The 20,992-nt window shown below is 20.8% G+C and overlaps 2 protein-coding genes across 2 annotated transcripts in view; both read right to left on the bottom strand.

The window, feature by feature from the left end:
* Positions 1 to 630: 630 nt before the first annotated feature.
* On the bottom strand, positions 631 to 1,443 carry LOC135949991 (uncharacterized protein DDB_G0287625-like; the record flags this gene model as incomplete). Its single annotated transcript, XM_065499475.1, has 1 exon — positions 631 to 1,443. A coding segment is annotated over one exon (813 nt), but the record flags the coding sequence as incomplete, so codon positions are not given.
* Positions 1,444 to 2,850: 1,407 nt separating this feature from the next.
* Positions 2,851 to 20,992, bottom strand: part of LOC135950619 (putative uncharacterized protein DDB_G0286901) — a gene marked incomplete at its 3' end in the record, with an annotated part of 32,009 nt that continues 13,867 nt past the window's right edge. The window contains exons 2-4 of the mRNA XM_065500150.1: positions 9,511 to 9,842; positions 4,240 to 5,127; positions 2,851 to 3,789 (exon numbers count right to left, since the gene is read on the bottom strand). Coding sequence (XP_065356222.1) covers positions 2,851 to 3,789; positions 4,240 to 5,127; positions 9,511 to 9,842 — 2,159 coding nt within the window. The remainder of the gene's footprint in view (positions 3,790 to 4,239; positions 5,128 to 9,510; positions 9,843 to 20,992) is intronic.

Raw genomic sequence — 20,992 nt, 5'->3', positions numbered from 1 at the left:
ATTATTATTATTATTATTATTATTATTATTATTATTATTATTATTATTATTATTATTATTATTATTATTATTATTATTATTATTATTATTATTATTATTATTATTATTATTATTATTATTATTATTATTATTATTATTATTATTATTATTATTATTATTATTATTATTATTATTATTATTATTATTATTATTATTATTATTATTATTATTATTATTATTATTATTATTATTATTATTATTATTATTATTATTATTATTATTATTATTATTATTATTATTATTATTATTATTATTATTATTATTATTATTATTATTATTATTATTATTATTATTATTATTATTATTATTATTATTATTATTATTATTATTATTATTATTATTATTATTATTATTATTATTATTATTATTATTATTATTATTATTATTATTATTATTATTATTATTATTATTATTATTATTATTATTATTATTATTATTATTATTATTATTATTATTATTATTATTATTATTATTATTATTATTATTATTATTATTATTATTATTATTATTATTATTATTATTATTATTATTATTATTATTATTATTATTATTATTATTATTATTATTATTATTATTATTATTATTATTATTATTATTATTATTATTATTATTATTATTATTATTATTATTATTATTATTATTATTATTATTATTATTATTATTATTATTATTATTATTATTATTATTATTATTATTATTATTATTATTATTATTATTATTATTATTATTATTATTATTATTATTATTATTATTATTATTATTATTATTATTATTATTATTATTATTATTATTATTATTATTATTATTATTATTATTATTATTATTATTATTATTATTATTATTATTATTATTATTATTATTATTATTATTATTATTATTATTATTATTATTATTATTATTATTATTATTATTATTATTATTATTATTATTATTATTATTATTATTATTATTATTATTATTATTATTATTATTATTATTATTATTATTATTATTATTATTATTATTATTATTATTATTATTATTATTATTATTATTATTATTATTATTATTATTATTATTATTATTATTATTATTATTATTATTATTATTATTATTATTATTATTATTATTATTATTATTATTATTATTATTATTATTATTATTATTATTATTATTATTATTATTATTATTATTATTATTATTATTATTATTATTATTATTATTATTATTATTATTATTATTATTATTATTATTATTATTATTATTATTATTATTATTATTATTATTATTATTATTATTATTATTATTATTATTATTATTATTATTATTATTATTATTATTATTATTATTATTATTATTATTATTATTATTATTATTATTATTATTATTATTATTATTATTATTATTATTATTATTATTATTATTATTATTATTATTATTATTATTATTATTATTATTATTATTATTATTATTATTATTATTATTATTATTATTATTATTATTATTATTATTATTATTATTATTATTATTATTATTATTATTATTATTATTATTATTATTATTATTATTATTATTATTATTATTATTATTATTATTATTATTATTATTATTATTATTATTATTATTATTATTATTATTATTATTATTATTATTATTATTATTATTATTATTATTATTATTATTATTATTATTATTATTATTATTATTATTATTATTATTATTATTATTATTATTATTATTATTATTATTATTATTATTATTATTATTATTATTATTATTATTATTATTATTATTATTATTATTATTATTATTATTATTATTATTATTATTATTATTATTATTATTATTATTATTATTATTATTATTATTATTATTATTATTATTATTATTATTATTATTATTATTATTATTATTATTATTATTATTATTATTATTATTATTATTATTATTATTATTATTATTATTATTATTATTATTATTATTATTATTATTATTATTATTATTATTATTATTATTATTATTATTATTATTATTATTATTATTATTATTATTATTATTATTATTATTATTATTATTATTATTATTATTATTATTATTATTATTATTATTATTATTATTATTATTATTATTATTATTATTATTATTATTATTATTATTATTATTATTATTATTATTATTATTATTATTATTATTATTATTATTATTATTATTATTATTATTATTATTATTATTATTATTATTATTATTATTATTATTATTATTATTATTATTATTATTATTATTATTATTATTATTATTATTATTATTATTATTATTATTATTATTATTATTATTATTATTATTATTATTATTATTATTATTATTATTATTATTATTATTATTATTATTATTATTATTATTATTATTATTATTATTATTATTATTATTATTATTATTATTATTATTATTATTATTATTATTATTATTATTATTATTATTATTATTATTATTATTATTATTATTATTATTATTATTATTATTATTATTATTATTATTATTATTATTATTATTATTATTATTATTATTATTATTATTATTATTATTATTATTATTATTATTATTATTATTATTATTATTATTATTATTATTATTATTATTATTATTATTATTATTATTATTATTATTATTATTATTATTATTATTATTATTATTATTATTATTATTATTATTATTATTATTATTATTATTATTATTATTATTATTATTATTATTATTATTATTATTATTATTATTATTATTATTATTATTATTATTATTATTATTATTATTATTATTATTATTATTATTATTATTATTATTATTATTATTATTATTATTATTATTATTATTATTATTATTATTATTATTATTATTATTATTATTATTATTATTATTATTATTATTATTATTATTATTATTATTATTATTATTATTATTATTATTATTATTATTATTATTATTATTATTATTATTATTATTATTATTATTATTATTATTATTATTATTATTATTATTATTATTATTATTATTATTATTATTATTATTATTATTATTATTATTATTATTATTATTATTATTATTATTATTATTATTATTATTATTATTATTATTATTATTATTATTATTATTATTATTATTATTATTATTATTATTATTATTATTATTATTATTATTATTATTATTATTATTATTATTATTATTATTATTATTATTATTATTATTATTATTATTATTATTATTATTATTATTATTATTATTATTATTATTATTATTATTATTATTATTATTATTATTATTATTATTATTATTATTATTATTATTATTATTATTATTATTATTATTATTATTATTATTATTATTATTATTATTATTATTATTATTATTATTATTATTATTATTATTATTATTATTATTATTATTATTATTATTATTATTATTATTATTATTATTATTATTATTATTATTATTATTATTATTATTATTATTATTATTATTATTATTATTATTATTATTATTATTATTATTATTATTATTATTATTATTATTATTATTATTATTATTATTATTATTATTATTATTATTATTATTATTATTATTATTATTATTATTATTATTATTATTATTATTATTATTATTATTATTATTATTATTATTATTATTATTATTATTATTATTATTATTATTATTATTATTATTATTATTATTATTATTATTATTATTATTATTATTATTATTATTATTATTATTATTATTATTATTATTATTATTATTATTATTATTATTATTATTATTATTATTATTATTATTATTATTATTATTATTATTATTATTATTATTATTATTATTATTATTATTATTATTATTATTATTATTATTATTATTATTATTATTATTATTATTATTATTATTATTATTATTATTATTATTATTATTATTATTATTATTATTATTATTATTATTATTATTATTATTATTATTATTATTATTATTATTATTATTATTATTATTATTATTATTATTATTATTATTATTATTATTATTATTATTATTATTATTATTATTATTATTATTATTATTATTATTATTATTATTATTATTATTATTATTATTATTATTATTATTATTATTATTATTATTATTATTATTATTATTATTATTATTATTATTATTATTATTATTATTATTATTATTATTATTATTATTATTATTATTATTATTATTATTATTATTATTATTATTATTATTATTATTATTATTATTATTATTATTATTATTATTATTATTATTATTATTATTATTATTATTATTATTATTATTATTATTATTATTATTATTATTATTATTATTATTATTATTATTATTATTATTATTATTATTATTATTATTATTATTATTATTATTATTATTATTATTATTATTATTATTATTATTATTATTATTATTATTATTATTATTATTATTATTATTATTATTATTATTATTATTATTATTATTATTATTATTATTATTATTATTATTATTATTATTATTATTATTATTATTATTATTATTATTATTATTATTATTATTATTATTATTATTATTATTATTATTATTATTATTATTATTATTATTATTATTATTATTATTATTATTATTATTATTATTATTATTATTATTATTATTATTATTATTATTATTATTATTATTATTATTATTATTATTATTATTATTATTATTATTATTATTATTATTATTATTATTATTATTATTATTATTATTATTATTATTATTATTATTATTATTATTATTATTATTATTATTATTATTATTATTATTATTATTATTATTATTATTATTATTATTATTATTATTATTATTATTATTATTATTATTATTATTATTATTATTATTATTATTATTATTATTATTATTATTATTATTATTATTATTATTATTATTATTATTATTATTATTATTATTATTATTATTATTATTATTATTATTATTATTATTATTATTATTATTATTATTATTATTATTATTATTATTATTATTATTATTATTATTATTATTATTATTATTATTATTATTATTATTATTATTATTATTATTATTATTATTATTATTATTATTATTATTATTATTATTATTATTATTATTATTATTATTATTATTATTATTATTATTATTATTATTATTATTATTATTATTATTATTATTATTATTATTATTATTATTATTATTATTATTATTATTATTATTATTATTATTATTATTATTATTATTATTATTATTATTATTATTATTATTATTATTATTATTATTATTATTATTATTATTATTATTATTATTATTATTATTATTATTATTATTATTATTATTATTATTATTATTATTATTATTATTATTATTATTATTATTATTATTATTATTATTATTATTATTATTATTATTATTATTATTATTATTATTATTATTATTATTATTATTATTATTATTATTATTATTATTATTATTATTATTATTATTATTATTATTATTATTATTATTATTATTATTATTATTATTATTATTATTATTATTATTATTATTATTATTATTATTATTATTATTATTATTATTATTATTATTATTATTATTATTATTATTATTATTATTATTATTATTATTATTATTATTATTATTATTATTATTATTATTATTATTGTTATTATTATTGTTATTATTATTGTTATTATTATTATTATTATTATTATTATTATTATTATTATTATTATTATTATTATTATTATTATTATTATTATTATTATTATTATTATTATTATTATTATTATTATTATTATTATTATTATTATTATTATTATTATTATTATTATTATTATTATTATTATTATTATTATTATTATTATTATTATTATTATTATTATTATTATTATTATTATTATTATTATTATTATTATTATTATTATTATTATTATTATTATTATTATTATTATTATTATTATTATTATTATTATTATTATTATTATTATTATTATTATTATTATTATTATTATTATTATTATTATTATTATTATTATTATTATTATTATTATTATTATTATTATTATTATTATTATTATTATTATTATTATTATTATTATTATTATTATTATTATTATTATTATTATTATTATTATTATTATTATTATTATTATTATTATTATTATTATTATTATTATTATTATTATTATTATTATTATTATTATTATTATTATTATTATTATTATTATTATTATTATTATTATTATTATTATTATTATTATTATTATTATTATTATTATTATTATTATTATTATTATTATTATTATTATTATTATTATTATTATTATTATTATTATTATTATTATTATTATTATTATTATTATTATTATTATTATTATTATTATTATTATTATTATTATTATTATTATTATTATTATTATTATTATTATTATTATTATTATTATTATTATTATCATATATTAAATTAATTATTATTACAAATAAATAACAAAATTAAATTATTCAACATTTCCATAGAAAAAAAGTGATTTTTATTCTTGAGGTTAACATATTATGGGTATTACAGTATCGAGGCTATGAAATTTTAGTTGGGTATGTTACATACCATCGGAAAGGCTAATGTGTCTAGTTTCTCTGCCTAAGTTTAATTTTTAAGGTTTACACACAAATATGAAAAAAATTAAAATAGTGCAAATTTAAAAACCTTTGTCTTGAGTTACAAAACATTTATTTTGATAGATATCCCACTCGCATCCCACTAAGCGACCAAAAAGGTTTTAAAGGAAAAGACCTAAGCTTTCTTTTGAGAAAAAAAAATTAATAAAAAAAGAGTCCATTTTGGAAAAAAAAAGTCAAAAAGGTTTTTGATTTTTCAAAAAAAAGTAAAAAATTGTATGTCTTGAGTTATAAAACATTTTTTTTATAGATATCCCACTCGCATCCCACTAAGCGACAAAAAGGGTGTTAAAGGAAAACACATAAGCTTTCTTCTGAGCAAAAAAAAAAAATTAAAAAATGTGTCCATTTTTTTAAAAACAGTCAACAAAGTTTTTGATTTTGCAAAAAAATTAAAAAATTTTAAATCTTGAGTTACAAAATATTTTTTTTGATAGATATCCCACTCGCATCCCACTAAGCGATCATATAGGTCGCTTAGGAAAAGACCTAAGCTTTCTTAAAAAAAATAAAAAAAAAATAAAAAGGGCCCATTTTGAAAAAAAAGTCAAAAATATTTTTGATTTAAAAAAAAAAATACAAAATATTTTATTAAATTTTTTTAATTTTTTTTTTCGAAAGATTGCATAAATAGCTATCTAAACTATTTGGGACACATTTTGCTAAGAACAATAGGTAATAAGTTATATGGATAAAAAAAACACCTGTCTGGCCAAAATGTCAAATTTTGACCTCCTATAACTCAGAGAGTTCTTGACCGATCTTGTTGAAAAATGGTGTCCGAATTACTATCCAATAGAACTAACATTGGTGCAAATTTCATCGCGATCGGAAGACATCGATTTCAAAAGTTGGTTCACTTGACGTGAAATCATCGGTTGTGTTAAATAAAGTGTGTGTTTTTAACTAAATATAATTTATAAGTTTTATTAAATAATAAGTGATAAATTTAAATTAAATTTGTAATTGAAGTGTATGTTAAAAGTGTAAATAAAGTGTCAATAAATAAAGTTTTTTTTACAAAAGTGTAGAGTTAGTACAATAACTAGTGAATTTTTTAAAAAAGGTAAATACGAAATTGGAATTAATTAGTGAAACTTATTTTATATAATTTTTTATATTCTAATTAAAGTCATGTTAAGTTATATCATTATTTTATTTATATTTAATGTAAATAAGTATATGCATAGTGTTTTCATAACTGGAATGCAATAACATATTTCCATTTTAATGCAAGAAGCAGAATTGGAAACATTATCTTCTCTCTGGACACTTTTTAGACATAAATTTAGATATAATAATAATACACTAAATGGATAGAATTGGTAGGTAGCATATGCGTGGCACGTTTTCTCCCGCACTGTGACACTATTACGATAAGAAAGCGATATCATATTCGATGAGTTTCAACTTCAAGATGATACGTTTGGGACACTTTTTGGATAGTAATTGTTGGCAGGGGTTATTTGCAAATATGAATTTTGTATTGGTGTGAGAATATTTGGATCGTTTTTGTATCATAATGTTATCTATTAAGTTAATTTTTAGGGATCTTTGTTTGTAACTAAAATGTACTTTAAGATGAGCATAATTCGATAGTAATGTAATTTGTTTTTATAAAATGTTTTTCATATGCTGAGTAACATTTTTGCGACACAAAAGAGACACATCTTAGTATACATATCGAAAATATAACTTCCAATTGCTGGCAGGGTGTATGTTGAATGGCTGATGTAGAAACCCAGCAGTTTGAAAAGTGCCAATTGGAAACTTTTCACTAGTTATATTACTACTTGTACAATTAACTAGTTCGATGTGGCTGATAAAGTGGTAGTTAAATGGTTATCATTTGCACTACATTTCACCAGCATATTCAGTAATAAACAATAGTCAGATATTTATCTTTAGTTTTTAAAAATAAATGCAAGAAAAATAAAATCCTCTAAAATATACCACATCGATGGCCACATGTAATGCTGAATGTGGCCGTTTGAGTTTTCGTTCTCACTTATGATGTAGAAAATGCAAAAATTGAGAGTAGACTCACATGTAATTCTTAATAAAAATTAGAGAGCAGTACAATTAAGAGCTCTGTGTTTTAGTGGTTAGAGCATTTGACTTGAAAACGAGAGGTTATGTGTTCAACCCCGCTCTCAGAAAAATTAATTTTTTCTTTTTTTCTCAAATGCTGGAGTATTTGTACTATTGAATTTAATAGTGAAGTGTTATGCAGAGTGTGCCAATCGGCCAATTGCAATGACATCCCCGTGTTAAATTCATCAGTCAATAACGTTGCGAGTGGGTTGAAAATTCACTAGTAGTAGTTCTCAGTGGTTTTTTGTTAATTCTTTGAACTGGTGTGAGTGTGTTCATGGTGGGATTGTCGTTGAAAATTGTCCATGCCTCACGTGTTGTACATCTTCTAGAAATTCTTATATATTTGACGGACTTATGTTTCCAGAATGTAGGACATTGGGAATCATAAGATGTATGGGTTTCAGTTTGGTAGTTTACACAGTACTTACGATTACATACCTGATGTTTTTCGGCATTTCCACATTCTTTACATTGTTCTACATTTCTGCACCACTTTCTTGTGTGACCTAGTCTTTGTCATGTTAAACATCTCATTGGGTTTGGTATAAATTCATCCACAACGACCCTTTCCCATCCAAGTTTCAGACTTTCTGGGCGGTAAATAAGGTCAAAAGTAATGATTGCAGCACCTGTTGCTACTATCTTGTCTCCTTCATTCCTGGTGATCATACGTACATCTACAACCTTATGATTTCTTAGAGATTCTAGTAGTTCCTCTTGTGAAATAGTCACAATTTTCCTAGAGAATATACGTCCTTGAATGGTATTCAATGTCTTGTGTTTAGTAATCTTAACAGGAATAATGTCTATAAAATGAGCTTTAAGAAATTTTTCAGCAATTTTGTTGTTGGGCACCTTTATAAGCAAATCGCCGCTTTTCATTTCCTTGACTTCTAATCGTTCACGAGAGATGTAATCAAGTCCTCTTTCAACCTGAAACACGTTGTATGAAGCTAGAGATCGAACTCGTAAATCTTCCTTTTGCTGAACAGAAGATGCGACTAAATCTGGAGGAAGGTTTTGTTGATTTGTCTCCGGTAAGACTATAAAATCTTCAGCTCGTGGTCTTTTTGATTTACTGCCTCTGTTCCACACGGTCGGAGAGTCAAGCTCCCGGAACCGGTTGTAATCCGGGGGATGAACCCCGTTCATCCAATTTAGAAAAAACTTCTTATTGTATTTAAATGTCGTACAATAAAGATAAATAAAATATTTCTTTCCGAAATAAAAAAAATTCCTTTGCGAAAGAAAATTAGAGATAAACTCGATAAATCTAAAGTCAATCGATAACACTACAATATACCGCGAATAGTAAAATACGTGTTCTCTCAGCAATTGCCTGACATAGACTGCTTATATATATGGGGCATTTCATGTCAAGTGAACCAACTTTTGAAATCGATGTCTTCCGATCAAGATGAAATTTGCACCAAGGTTAGCTCTATTGGATAGTAACTCAGACACAATTTTTCAACAACATCGGTCGAGAACTCTCTGAGTTATAGGGGGTAAAATTTTGACAATTTGGTCAAACAGGGGTTTTTTCTTATCCATGTAACTTATTACCTATTGTTCTTAGCAAAATGTGTCCCAAATAGTATAGATAGCTATTTCTTCGATCTTTCGAAAAAAAATATTTAAAATAAAAAATTTTTAATATTTTTTTTCCGAAATCAAAAACTTTTTTGACTTTTTTTTAAAATGGGTCCTTTTTTTTTTTTCTTAAAATAGAGTTTAGATATTTTCCTTGAACACCTACTTGGTCGCTTAGTGGGATGCGAGTGGGATATCTATCAAAATAAATATTTTGTAACTCAAAACATAAAATTTTTGACTTTTTTTGCAAAATCAAAAACTTTGTTGACTTTTTTTTTCAAAATGAACCCTTTTTTAATTTTTTTTTTTAGGTCAAACAAAAGCTTAGATATTATCCTTGAAGACCCTTTTGGTCGCTTAGTGGGATGCGAGTGGGATATCTATCAAAATAAATATTTTTTAACTCAAGACTTACAATTTTTGACTTTTTTTTTTGCAAATACGATTTTTTTTTCCAAATGGGCCCTTTTTTTAAAATTTTTTTTGTAGTCAAAAGAAAGCTTAGGTCCATTCCTTTAAGATATTTTTAGTCCCTTAGTGGGATGCGAGTGGGATATCTATCAAAATAAATATTTTGTAACGCAAGACATACAATTTTTAAATTTTTTTTTGCAAAATCAAAATTTTTTTCCAATATGGGCCCTTTTTTAATTTTTTTTTTTGCTCAAAAGAAAGCCTAGGTCCATTCCTTTAAGATATTTTTAGTCCCTTAGTGGGATGCGAGTGGGATATCTATCAAAATAAATATTTTAACACAAAAATTGTATGTCTTGAGTTACAAAACATTTATTTTGATATATATCCCACTCGCATCCCACTAAGCGATCAAAACCATCTTAAAGGAATAGGCCTAAGCTTTCTTTATAGCAAAAAAAAAAAATTACAAAAAGGGCCCATTTTAAAAAAAAGTCAAAAAAGTTTTTGATTTTGCCAAAAAATCAAAAATTGTATATCTTGAGTTACAAAATATTTATTTTGATAGATATCCCACTCGTATCCCACTAAGGGACCTAAAATATCTTAAAGGAATGGACCTAAGCTTTCTTTTGACTAAAAAAAAATTTTTAAAAAAGGGCCCATTTTGAAAAAAAATTCGAATTTGCAAAAAAAAGTCAATAATTGAATGTCTTGAGTTACAACATTTTTATTTTAATAGATATCATACTCACATCTTCCTAAGTGACAAAATAGGTCTTAAAGGAAAAGACCTAAGCTTTCTTTTGAGCAAAAAAAAATTTTTAAAAAAAAGTCCCATATTGGAAAAAAATTTCGATTTTGCAAAAAAAAATTAAAAAATTGTTACAAAATATTTATTTTGATAGATATCCCACTCGCATCCCACTAAGGGACTAAAAATATCTTAAAGGAATGGACCTAGGCTTTCTTTTGAGCAAAAAAAAAAATTAAAAAAGGGCCCATATTGGAAAAAAATTTTGATTTTGCAAAAAAAAATTTAAAAATTGTATGTCTTGCGTTACAAAATATTTATTTTGATAGATATCCCACTCGCATCCCACTAAGGGACTAAAAATATCTTAAAGGAATGGACCTAAGCTTTCTTTTGACTACAAAAAAAATTTTAAAAAAAGGGCCCATTTGGAAAAAAAATCGTATTTGCAAAAAAAAAAGTCAAAAATTGTAAGTCTTGAGTTAAAAAATATTTATTTTGATAGATATCCCACTCGCATCCCACTAAGCGACCAAAAGGGTCTTCGAGGATAATATCTAAGCTTTTGTTTGACCTAAAAAAAAAGATTAAAAAAGGGTCCATTTTGAAAAAAAAAGTCAACAAAGTTTTTGATTTTGCAAAAAAAGTCAAAAATTTTATGTTTTGAGTTACAAAATATTTATTTTGATAGATATCCCACTCGCATCCCACTAAGCGACCAAGTAGGTGTTCAAGGAAAATATCTAAACTTTATTTTAAGAAAAAAAAAAAAAAAAAAAAAAAAGGACCCATTTTAGGTAATAAGTTACATGGATAAGAAAAAACCCCTGTTTGACCAAATTGTCAAAATTTTACCCCCTATAACTCAGAGAGTTCTCCACCGATGTTGTTGAAAAATTGTGTCTGAGTTACTATCCAATAGAGCTAACCTTGGTGCAAATTTCATCCTGATCGGAAGACATCGATTTCAAAAGTTGGTTCACTTGACATGAAATGCCCCATATATATATATATTTAATTTGCGCTGTTTTGGGATCACTTTGCAAAAACTCGTTCATCTAACTTTTACTTTTTTAGGTTTGGGAACCAGTAAGATTAAATGTTGTGTAAACTAATTATTCTTTGAATTGTTATTTATTATTCAGGAAATAATAAATCAATCAACTTAGTTGTTTCTTTCTTTTCAGTGTGCGGTCAAATTTAGATAATTATTGCTGTTTTCAAAAAAGTGAAAAAATTGGAAATTTTTACAATTCAACCGATTATTGTTAGTAATAAATCTATTAAAAGTAAATCTTTTATAATGGAACCTTCAACATCAGGTATTAAAGTATATAGTAAATTTTTTTATAAAAATTACGGTATTGTTCGAAACCTAAGCAACTTTTTCTTATAAAATAATCAAAGTCACATGTATTATTTTAAATTTATTTATTAAATATAAAAGGCCTTATTCATAATCAATTTTTAAATTTATCAAAGGTTTATAAAACAGATTTTGTATGGAAATTTTGTTTTATAAACCATTTTTAAATTTAAAAATTGATTATATAAGGCCTAAAACATTTAATTTATATTGTTACGAAATTGTACTTGAATTCAAATATAACAATTTTAACGGCTGATTTAATGCTTTCAAATAGCAGTGCAAACTGTAACATATCTGTGGGCATTATTAACATTGAATAAAAAGCTTTCAGTTGACCATTGATCGTAGGTATGGCAACGCTGTTTGCTGCGACCGTATATTCGATTTTGAATATTCAGTTAAAGAACATTGTAGAAAGTACATCACAGATGGCGTATGTATTAGAAAGCTCTAGACAGTTAAAGAGCAATCTAGAGTGCAGATGGCAGTGTTATAAATAGTGGCAGAGGTTGCAGTAGTGAGTGAGTTTATCAGAAACGCTATTTGAAGAAACATCAACTGAGTGCCTTAAAGTGTGCTGTATTTAAAAGTGAATCGTGTACATTATAAAGTGTGTCTGTATTTCTGCGAATTTATAAACGTGTATAAAAAAACATTGAGTGACTATTTAATTCTGTTGTTGTACATTTTAAATAAATAAAGAGTTGTTACAATTTTCAAACTACTAAACGGCTTTTATTTGCAATCAAAAGTATCCGGTTTATTTAAAGGAAATAAACCAACGTTTTGAAGAGGTTAAAACGTAACAATATTGTATTATGCACCTAAATTCTAATATAAAGAACAAATGTTTAATTCCATTTCATGTAAAGCTTTAATAAAACAAAATTAACTCAATATATTAAGCAACTTTCGCGGCTTCATATAATACCCTTTGTTTCTTATGACCTCCGCACATCGTTTTGACATAGATTCTATAAGATTTGTTAGTACTATAAGATTTGTTAGTACCACTCTGATTTTAAGCAATTCATCATCCTTCACTGCGCTTTAAAATGCCGAAAAGGTTCTCCTAACTTAAATCCCATTAGCTGATAACCAATCTTTGACCAACTTTGACCAACTTTGACGAGTGTTTGAGGTTATTATCATACTGAAAAACTCATCGATGTGGAATTTCCCATTATACATATTGAAGCATGTGGTTGGCTAAACAAAACGATCCATTTTTGATTGTATTGCGACAATAAGGCTAATTCGCCAAAAAGCAAGTACAAACCATTACATTTTCACCTGCATGCTTTATTGTGCCTTTACAATATCGAGGATGTAATCACTTTCCCTTCGGTCTACTCCATCTGAATTTAACAAGTTTAAGTTAGACTAGTCGGTAAATAAAGCTGTTTTGTCACAGTCCAATTTAAGTAAGCTTTTGCAAAATCTATCTTGTAATTTCGTAAAAGTAATGAAAATAACGAATACGTTGCAATCATTTAAAAATTTTCTTCGCCAGTATGGGTTTCTTAGAGCTAGTTTCTGGAATAATGATAATCTACATTCTTCGTTTACACCTAAATTAAACTAAAAATTGTGTTTCTCACTTATTGTTTATATGCTATATAATCTAGGTTTAACTTAGCATCATTGGTGAGTTAAACCTAAGTATAAAATACCAAAGCACAAAAAGATGAAAAATAAAATAAACAATTCAGCACAGCAGCTCTTTGTTTTGATTTGCTTTATTAGCATCAATATAATTTTTAATATACATTTTATACACTTAAATGTCACTTTTTCTTTTACAAAGTAAAAATTTACAAAAAAGTTATGTACGCGGTTGCAAGGCGTATTAATCAGGTGAGAGCGTCTCGGCAACAAAGACAATATTTCTTAGTTGTCAAGAGAGTGAGAATGTCAAAACAGATGTGACATATGAAAAATATAAAAATCAAACAAATAAAAACTAAATGAATTACTGGAAGTTTTTTATATGATAAAAAACAAACAAATACAAAATCAATTATTGGTAGTTTGCTCTAGAAATGTTTTTTTGCAGCTTGGTGATTCCAGTGGAACTATCAAACTAACCATTTAGCTATGTCCGTCTGTCTGTTTGAAACACTCGCTTTTCCAAAATACACAACGCAATTCTGCTAAGGAGTTTGCAAAAGCTATTCAGTAGGCAAACAAATCTCATGGACTTAAATGGGAGTCAATCTCTAAAAAATTTGATGAATTTTCTCCAAACAATTTCCAATATTTGCTTATTTTGATATTTGCTGCACAAATTTTTTTAAACAATTTTAAATTTTTTATCATTTTCAATTTAAATATTGTGAATGTCAACAACAAACAGTAAACAACTTTTTGACACTTTCAAACACAACATAAATAAACAAACAATAATCAGCTGTGCTCGTAACTTCACCTTATTGAATACACCTTGCGCGGTTGCTTTTTCTTATAAAATTTAAAGTATTGCCATATTTATATGAAAAAATTTGCTAACAAAATTAATCCACTAGTGAGAACACACAATCATTCGTTAAATTCCGGCAAAATATGTTTCTTTTCCCGGGAATTTTTCCTATTCAAATTCAATGGGAAAAAACTCCCGGGGGACAAACTCCCGTGGAATTTGTTATTCATAACACTATGCAACAAATGGAGACTTTTGGAAAAACACAAGATCATGACAGTATAGGTTCGACTCTACTACCAAAGGGTAGTACAACCCTATACTCAGTTTGCCCATTTTGGTGACCGATTTTTTTTTATGGGCCCCCAAAGTTTCTGAAAATCAGTGGGGCCTCTAAAAAAGGTGTCATCAGGTTTTGGTTAACAGCTAATTCAGACTTTGTGCTACGGCTTAACTTTATATGGCAATAATATAGCTAAGAGTCCGCCAAATAAATTTTGTTAAAATTTGTTTCCAAAAAATAGCTTTTTCGTGCACTTTTGTTGAAAAAATATAGGAAGAAAATTTTTTTTTTTTACTTTTTTTAGAATAACTTCCAGGGACTCCTAATTTTTCAATAACAATATCTCGCAAAGTTGTAGCTACGGTAAATTTGAATAACTCTTGTGAACATATCAATGCATTCTGAATGTGTCTAGTCACTCTACATAGCACATAAAGATCACTTTGTACCTTAACAATTTTCGTTTTTCCTATTTTTTGACGCTAAAACAAAGATTTTTTTGTAAAAATAGTATTATCAAGTCCACACTTCTATGTTGTGCTGTATTATTTACTCGGCTGAGGTGTTCGGAATGGGGATCAGTGGGTGGACCTTCAATGTCACACATTTATAAAAAAATTACCAAAAAGTCATTTATGATCCGAATGAGCTGCAATTTCAAATATAGATAGACCTTGAGAAGGTCTACAAAAAATATGATTTTATCTGTAGTTATCTCTTTTAGTTCAAGAGATATTTGGGTTTAATATTTTTTTAAATTTTGCCCGATCTTTTTTTCGTATTTTAAATTTGATGGGCCTACGAAAGGTCGAAATTTGTTTTTTTATATATGACGTATATTTGCGATAAAATTCTAAAGAAAATAAAACAAATCTGATAACAATTATTTCGTCCCTATAAAAAGTTACACGCATCCAAAGTTGAAGCATCTTTTTATATATTTCAACTTTGTATGCGTGTGTTTTTTAAGTTTTTTCCCAAAAAAGTCCCCATATTTTTTCTTTTATAAAAAACTAATTTTCTTCGGGACTATATAAATTTTTTTATGATCTGGAAAGAGAACTTAATGCAAAAACATATAAGGTAAAACTTGACTAACTTAAGCGGACATTGTACCCCCCAGCCCTATCCAAACTTGGGCAATTTTGAAAAAAAAAAATTAGGTTTGAGTAAAAAATTCTAAAAACGCAAAACACCGACCCTCAAAAGCTCATCACATTTGTATAGCCCCATATGTTGTTTATATACATACAGAACGTTTTTACTATCATGCTGTAAATAACGTCAAAGTGGGCTATTTTCTAAAAAAAACTTCGTTTTTGGAACAAATTTTCGCCGTTTCAGGAATTTCGGTGTTTAAAAACAAAGAATGGCAACATTAGTGATGCCATTGACTTACGAATATTTAGGTCTATATTACTTCCAAATTTTATTGTGATGTCTGTAACTGTTCAAATTTTACATTAATTCAAAGTTTTTATTTTTCTTGATGGAAAATCACCATTTTAAAATATTATTAGTTTTTAAGGTAAATGACATCACAAAATTATTCATTTCACTAAAATGTCAATCTTTAAGTCATAAGGTTTCCACCGATATCAAAAACTTATATAAAAAGCTTATATTTACACTTCAGAAGTTCCACAAACCTTGCCCACTTTCAAAAATTTTAAAGTTTTTTCATATCTTGCATCAAGCCGGTCTTGCATGATCAAGATTGGATAAAGTTATGCGCCCGGATCATACCGATAATGATTTGCCCATTCTTCGTTATTCCAGCACAATAGAGAAGTATACACTCGAACATACATTTTTAACAAAAAATTATTGTTTTAGAGTCAAAAATTAGTAAAAAAACTACAAATTTTAAGCTACAAAGTGATTTTTGACAGCTATTTAGAATACCTAGGTATGTTCGGATTGCATTGATATGTTCACGAGAGTTATTCAAATTTGCCGTAGCTACAACTTTGCGGGATATTGTTATTGAAAAATTAGGAGTCCCTGGAAGTTATTCTAAAAAAAGTAAAAAAAAAAAATTTTCTTCCTATATTTTTTCAACAAAAGTGCACGAAAAAGCTATTTTTTGGAAACAAATTTTAACAAAATTTATTTGGCGGACTCTTAGCTATATTATTGCCATATAAAGTTAAGCCGTAGCACAAAGTCTGAATTAGCTGTTAACCAAAACCTGATGACACCTTTTTTAGAGGCCCCACTGATTTTCAGAAACTTTGGGGGCCCATAAAAAAAAATCGGTCACCAAAATGGGCAAACTGAGTATAGGGTTTTACTACCCTTTGGTAGTAGAGTCGAATCTATACTGTCATGATCGTGTGTTTTTTTCACTGTTGCACTGTGTAATTGGACTGAATACAATCACACTTGTGCACTAACACAATCACACATGCAACGACCTGGAGCCCACTGCCTACTGCATTTAGATCAGTGATGTTCAAAAATAAAAATGAAGATGTATTGGTGAGAGAGCTACCCAGCAAACATAATATCAAACATTTAAAATAAGAACAAAATAATGAAAGTTTAGATTTAGAATTTTTGTCACATATGACCAATTTATTTAATGAATGTAATTTAAATTTTAAGGAAAAGAAAAAATATGCATTATACGGCCTATATTCTATTTAATTTTTGACTTTGTTATTTTATGTTCAATTGCAATTGAAACGCTTGTGTTTGCTATGCTTCGTCCAAAAACAACCAACAACAATGCTTAGTAAATATCTGAAAAAAATGACAATAGTCCGTCGCATGTGTTTTCATCGAGAGCTAAACGATGAATAAACAAAAGTTTTTAAAAGAGCGTAACAAATGTGTGTAAATTTTTCAAACAATTGTTGTATGGCGTGAACATCACTGATTTAGATGGACAGTGATTTTCGACACTTTCATACAAGTGAAGACAAATAGAGTTGCCAATAAATAGTTTTTGAAAAATTTACCAGAAGGTGGTAAAATAATAATTATATTTTTAACTTATTTTTATCTATTTTTGTAAAAGAAAATAGTACAAATGGCAACTAATGCTTCTCATTTTCGTAAAAATAGCAATTTCATTAGTTTTTTTTATAAATAAAATTGTTACTAATATCTATAAAAATTGTTAACCTAAACATTTTCCCCAGAAATGTTTGTATTTGAATATCATGGTAACACTTTATTGTTATTAATAAAAATAATAAAATTTGGTTTCAATCCGCAAATGGACTTAAAAATAGCAAATGCTGATATATAAAAGGTTTATTTATCAAATTAGCTGTAATTATACCCTTCATCATGAGTGGCAAGGGTATATATAAGTTTGTCATTCCGTTTGTAATTTCCACATTTTTCATTTGCGACCCCATAAAGTATATATATTCTGGATCGTTATAGATAGCGGAATCGATATAACCATGTCCGTCTGTCCGTCTGTGTGTTGAAATCAACTTTCCGAAGCCCCCAAATTACATACATACATGATTCATATATCAATATCTCCGGAATTCTTCCGGCTCGGTTGCTATTTAAAATCGAGAAAATCGGTCCACAAATGGCTGAGATATAAGGAAAAAACCAGGACAACCTCAATTTTTTACCTATTTTTGACCTATATCTGGATTACTAAGTCATTAATATAGACAATATGGATATCTAATGATAGATATTTCAAAGACCTTTGCAAGACCATATAAGACCATATATAAGTTGGACCTGGGTTGAGATATAACCAAAAAAAACAAAACACAATGTAATTTGTTATTGTTTTCAATGACGTCATGCAAATATATGTATAATAACAAACAAATCTTTATTTGTATGTATGTATGTGTATTTTTGTCAATCTTCAGCAATGCGAATTTATATACCAGGTGGTGTCGATTCTACAACGAGTACATCATTTACAAAAACCACTTGCAATTTGTTTTTGTTTATGTGGTTTAAGCTGTCAAAGAGTGCCTGTTGTTTTTGTTACTTTTACGTTTGTTGTAGCATTCGCCGCAACAATCACAGGATAATTGACAGCTCAAACATCCAAACAACATCAACACCACCTGGTATATAAATTCGCCTTGAGAGAGAGCTTTTTATAATGTGTTCTCAAAAGAGCAACTCTCTCACGCGTACACAGAACCAGTGTTGCTATATATTTTTTGAAGAAAACTTTTTATTTCTAAATACATACTAATATTACAAAACACAATTCGTACATATATGTAATCAAACTGAGATAATTTATGTGAATTTAGTGCTGGAGACACTTTCAATATATTCAAATCAATCTCCCCATTAAGTGAATGAATTTGGGGACAATCATTTTGAAATCATCGGTTCAACTTATTGATATCAATTTTCAAAAAAAATAAAACTTTTTGCGTCACAAAAACCTTGCTAAAAAAGGAAAACTTGACACAAGGTGCATTTAATAAGGTGCCATCGGCAGCACAGCTGATTATAGAAATAGCTCGCACAAATGTCAAACTACATATATAAAAAATATTCGCCCGTACGTCCGTATGTCAAACTCTATATATAAAAAAATAAGTGAATTCGCCTGTATTTATTTCAATTCGCCACTGCTGTCACCTTGTTAAATACGCCTTGACTTGACATATGGTAACACTGCACAGAACACATATTGTACAAAAACAACAACTACGTTGTTTGAGCACGTTGCGTTTGCGCTTATTTCATTTTAGTTGTTGTTTGTTGCTATTGTCAACAAATAATTGAGCAACGCAACCACTCCCAGCAAGGCGAATCTATAGAAGGTGACGACAGAACTACAACATGTACAAAAACAACAGGTACTTTGTTTTTGTTAAAAGATAGTCGAACTGTCAAAGTTGCCTGTTGTTGTTTTTGCTTTTGGGTTTGTTGTATTTTTCGACACAACAATCACAAGTGAATTGACAGTTCACTTGTCTAAACAATTCGCCTTGACTCCCATATTGTTATTCTATTTTTTTAGCCTTTTTTAAACATGAAAGTAAATAACAAACATTTCAGAAAAAGCTTTTTGTTCTATTGTTGTGCTTAATTCTTTTAATACCCTTCATCATAAGTGGCAAGGCTATATACATATGTATATGTAAGTTTGTCATTCCGTTTGCAATTTCTATAAAATTTTATGAAATTTCAACAGATTATGTAAACGATTCTATATTGGATTTGCTGTTACGGTTCCATATGTGTTCTCCTATTTTAAGTTTTTCTTTTCTTTAAATCTTATATACAGGGATGGAAAATTATATTTTTGTTCCGTATTAAAATAGTATTAAAAAATTACTTTCTTCATCACCAGAGTACTTAAAATTTTAA

The sequence above is a fragment of the Calliphora vicina genome, chromosome 2, assembly GCF_958450345.1.
Source record: "Calliphora vicina chromosome 2, idCalVici1.1, whole genome shotgun sequence".
In the NCBI taxonomy this organism is placed as follows: Eukaryota; Metazoa; Arthropoda; class Insecta; order Diptera; family Calliphoridae; genus Calliphora; species Calliphora vicina.
The sequence above is the reverse complement of the archived record's forward strand: the minus strand, read 5'-3'. Positions and strand labels throughout refer to the sequence as shown.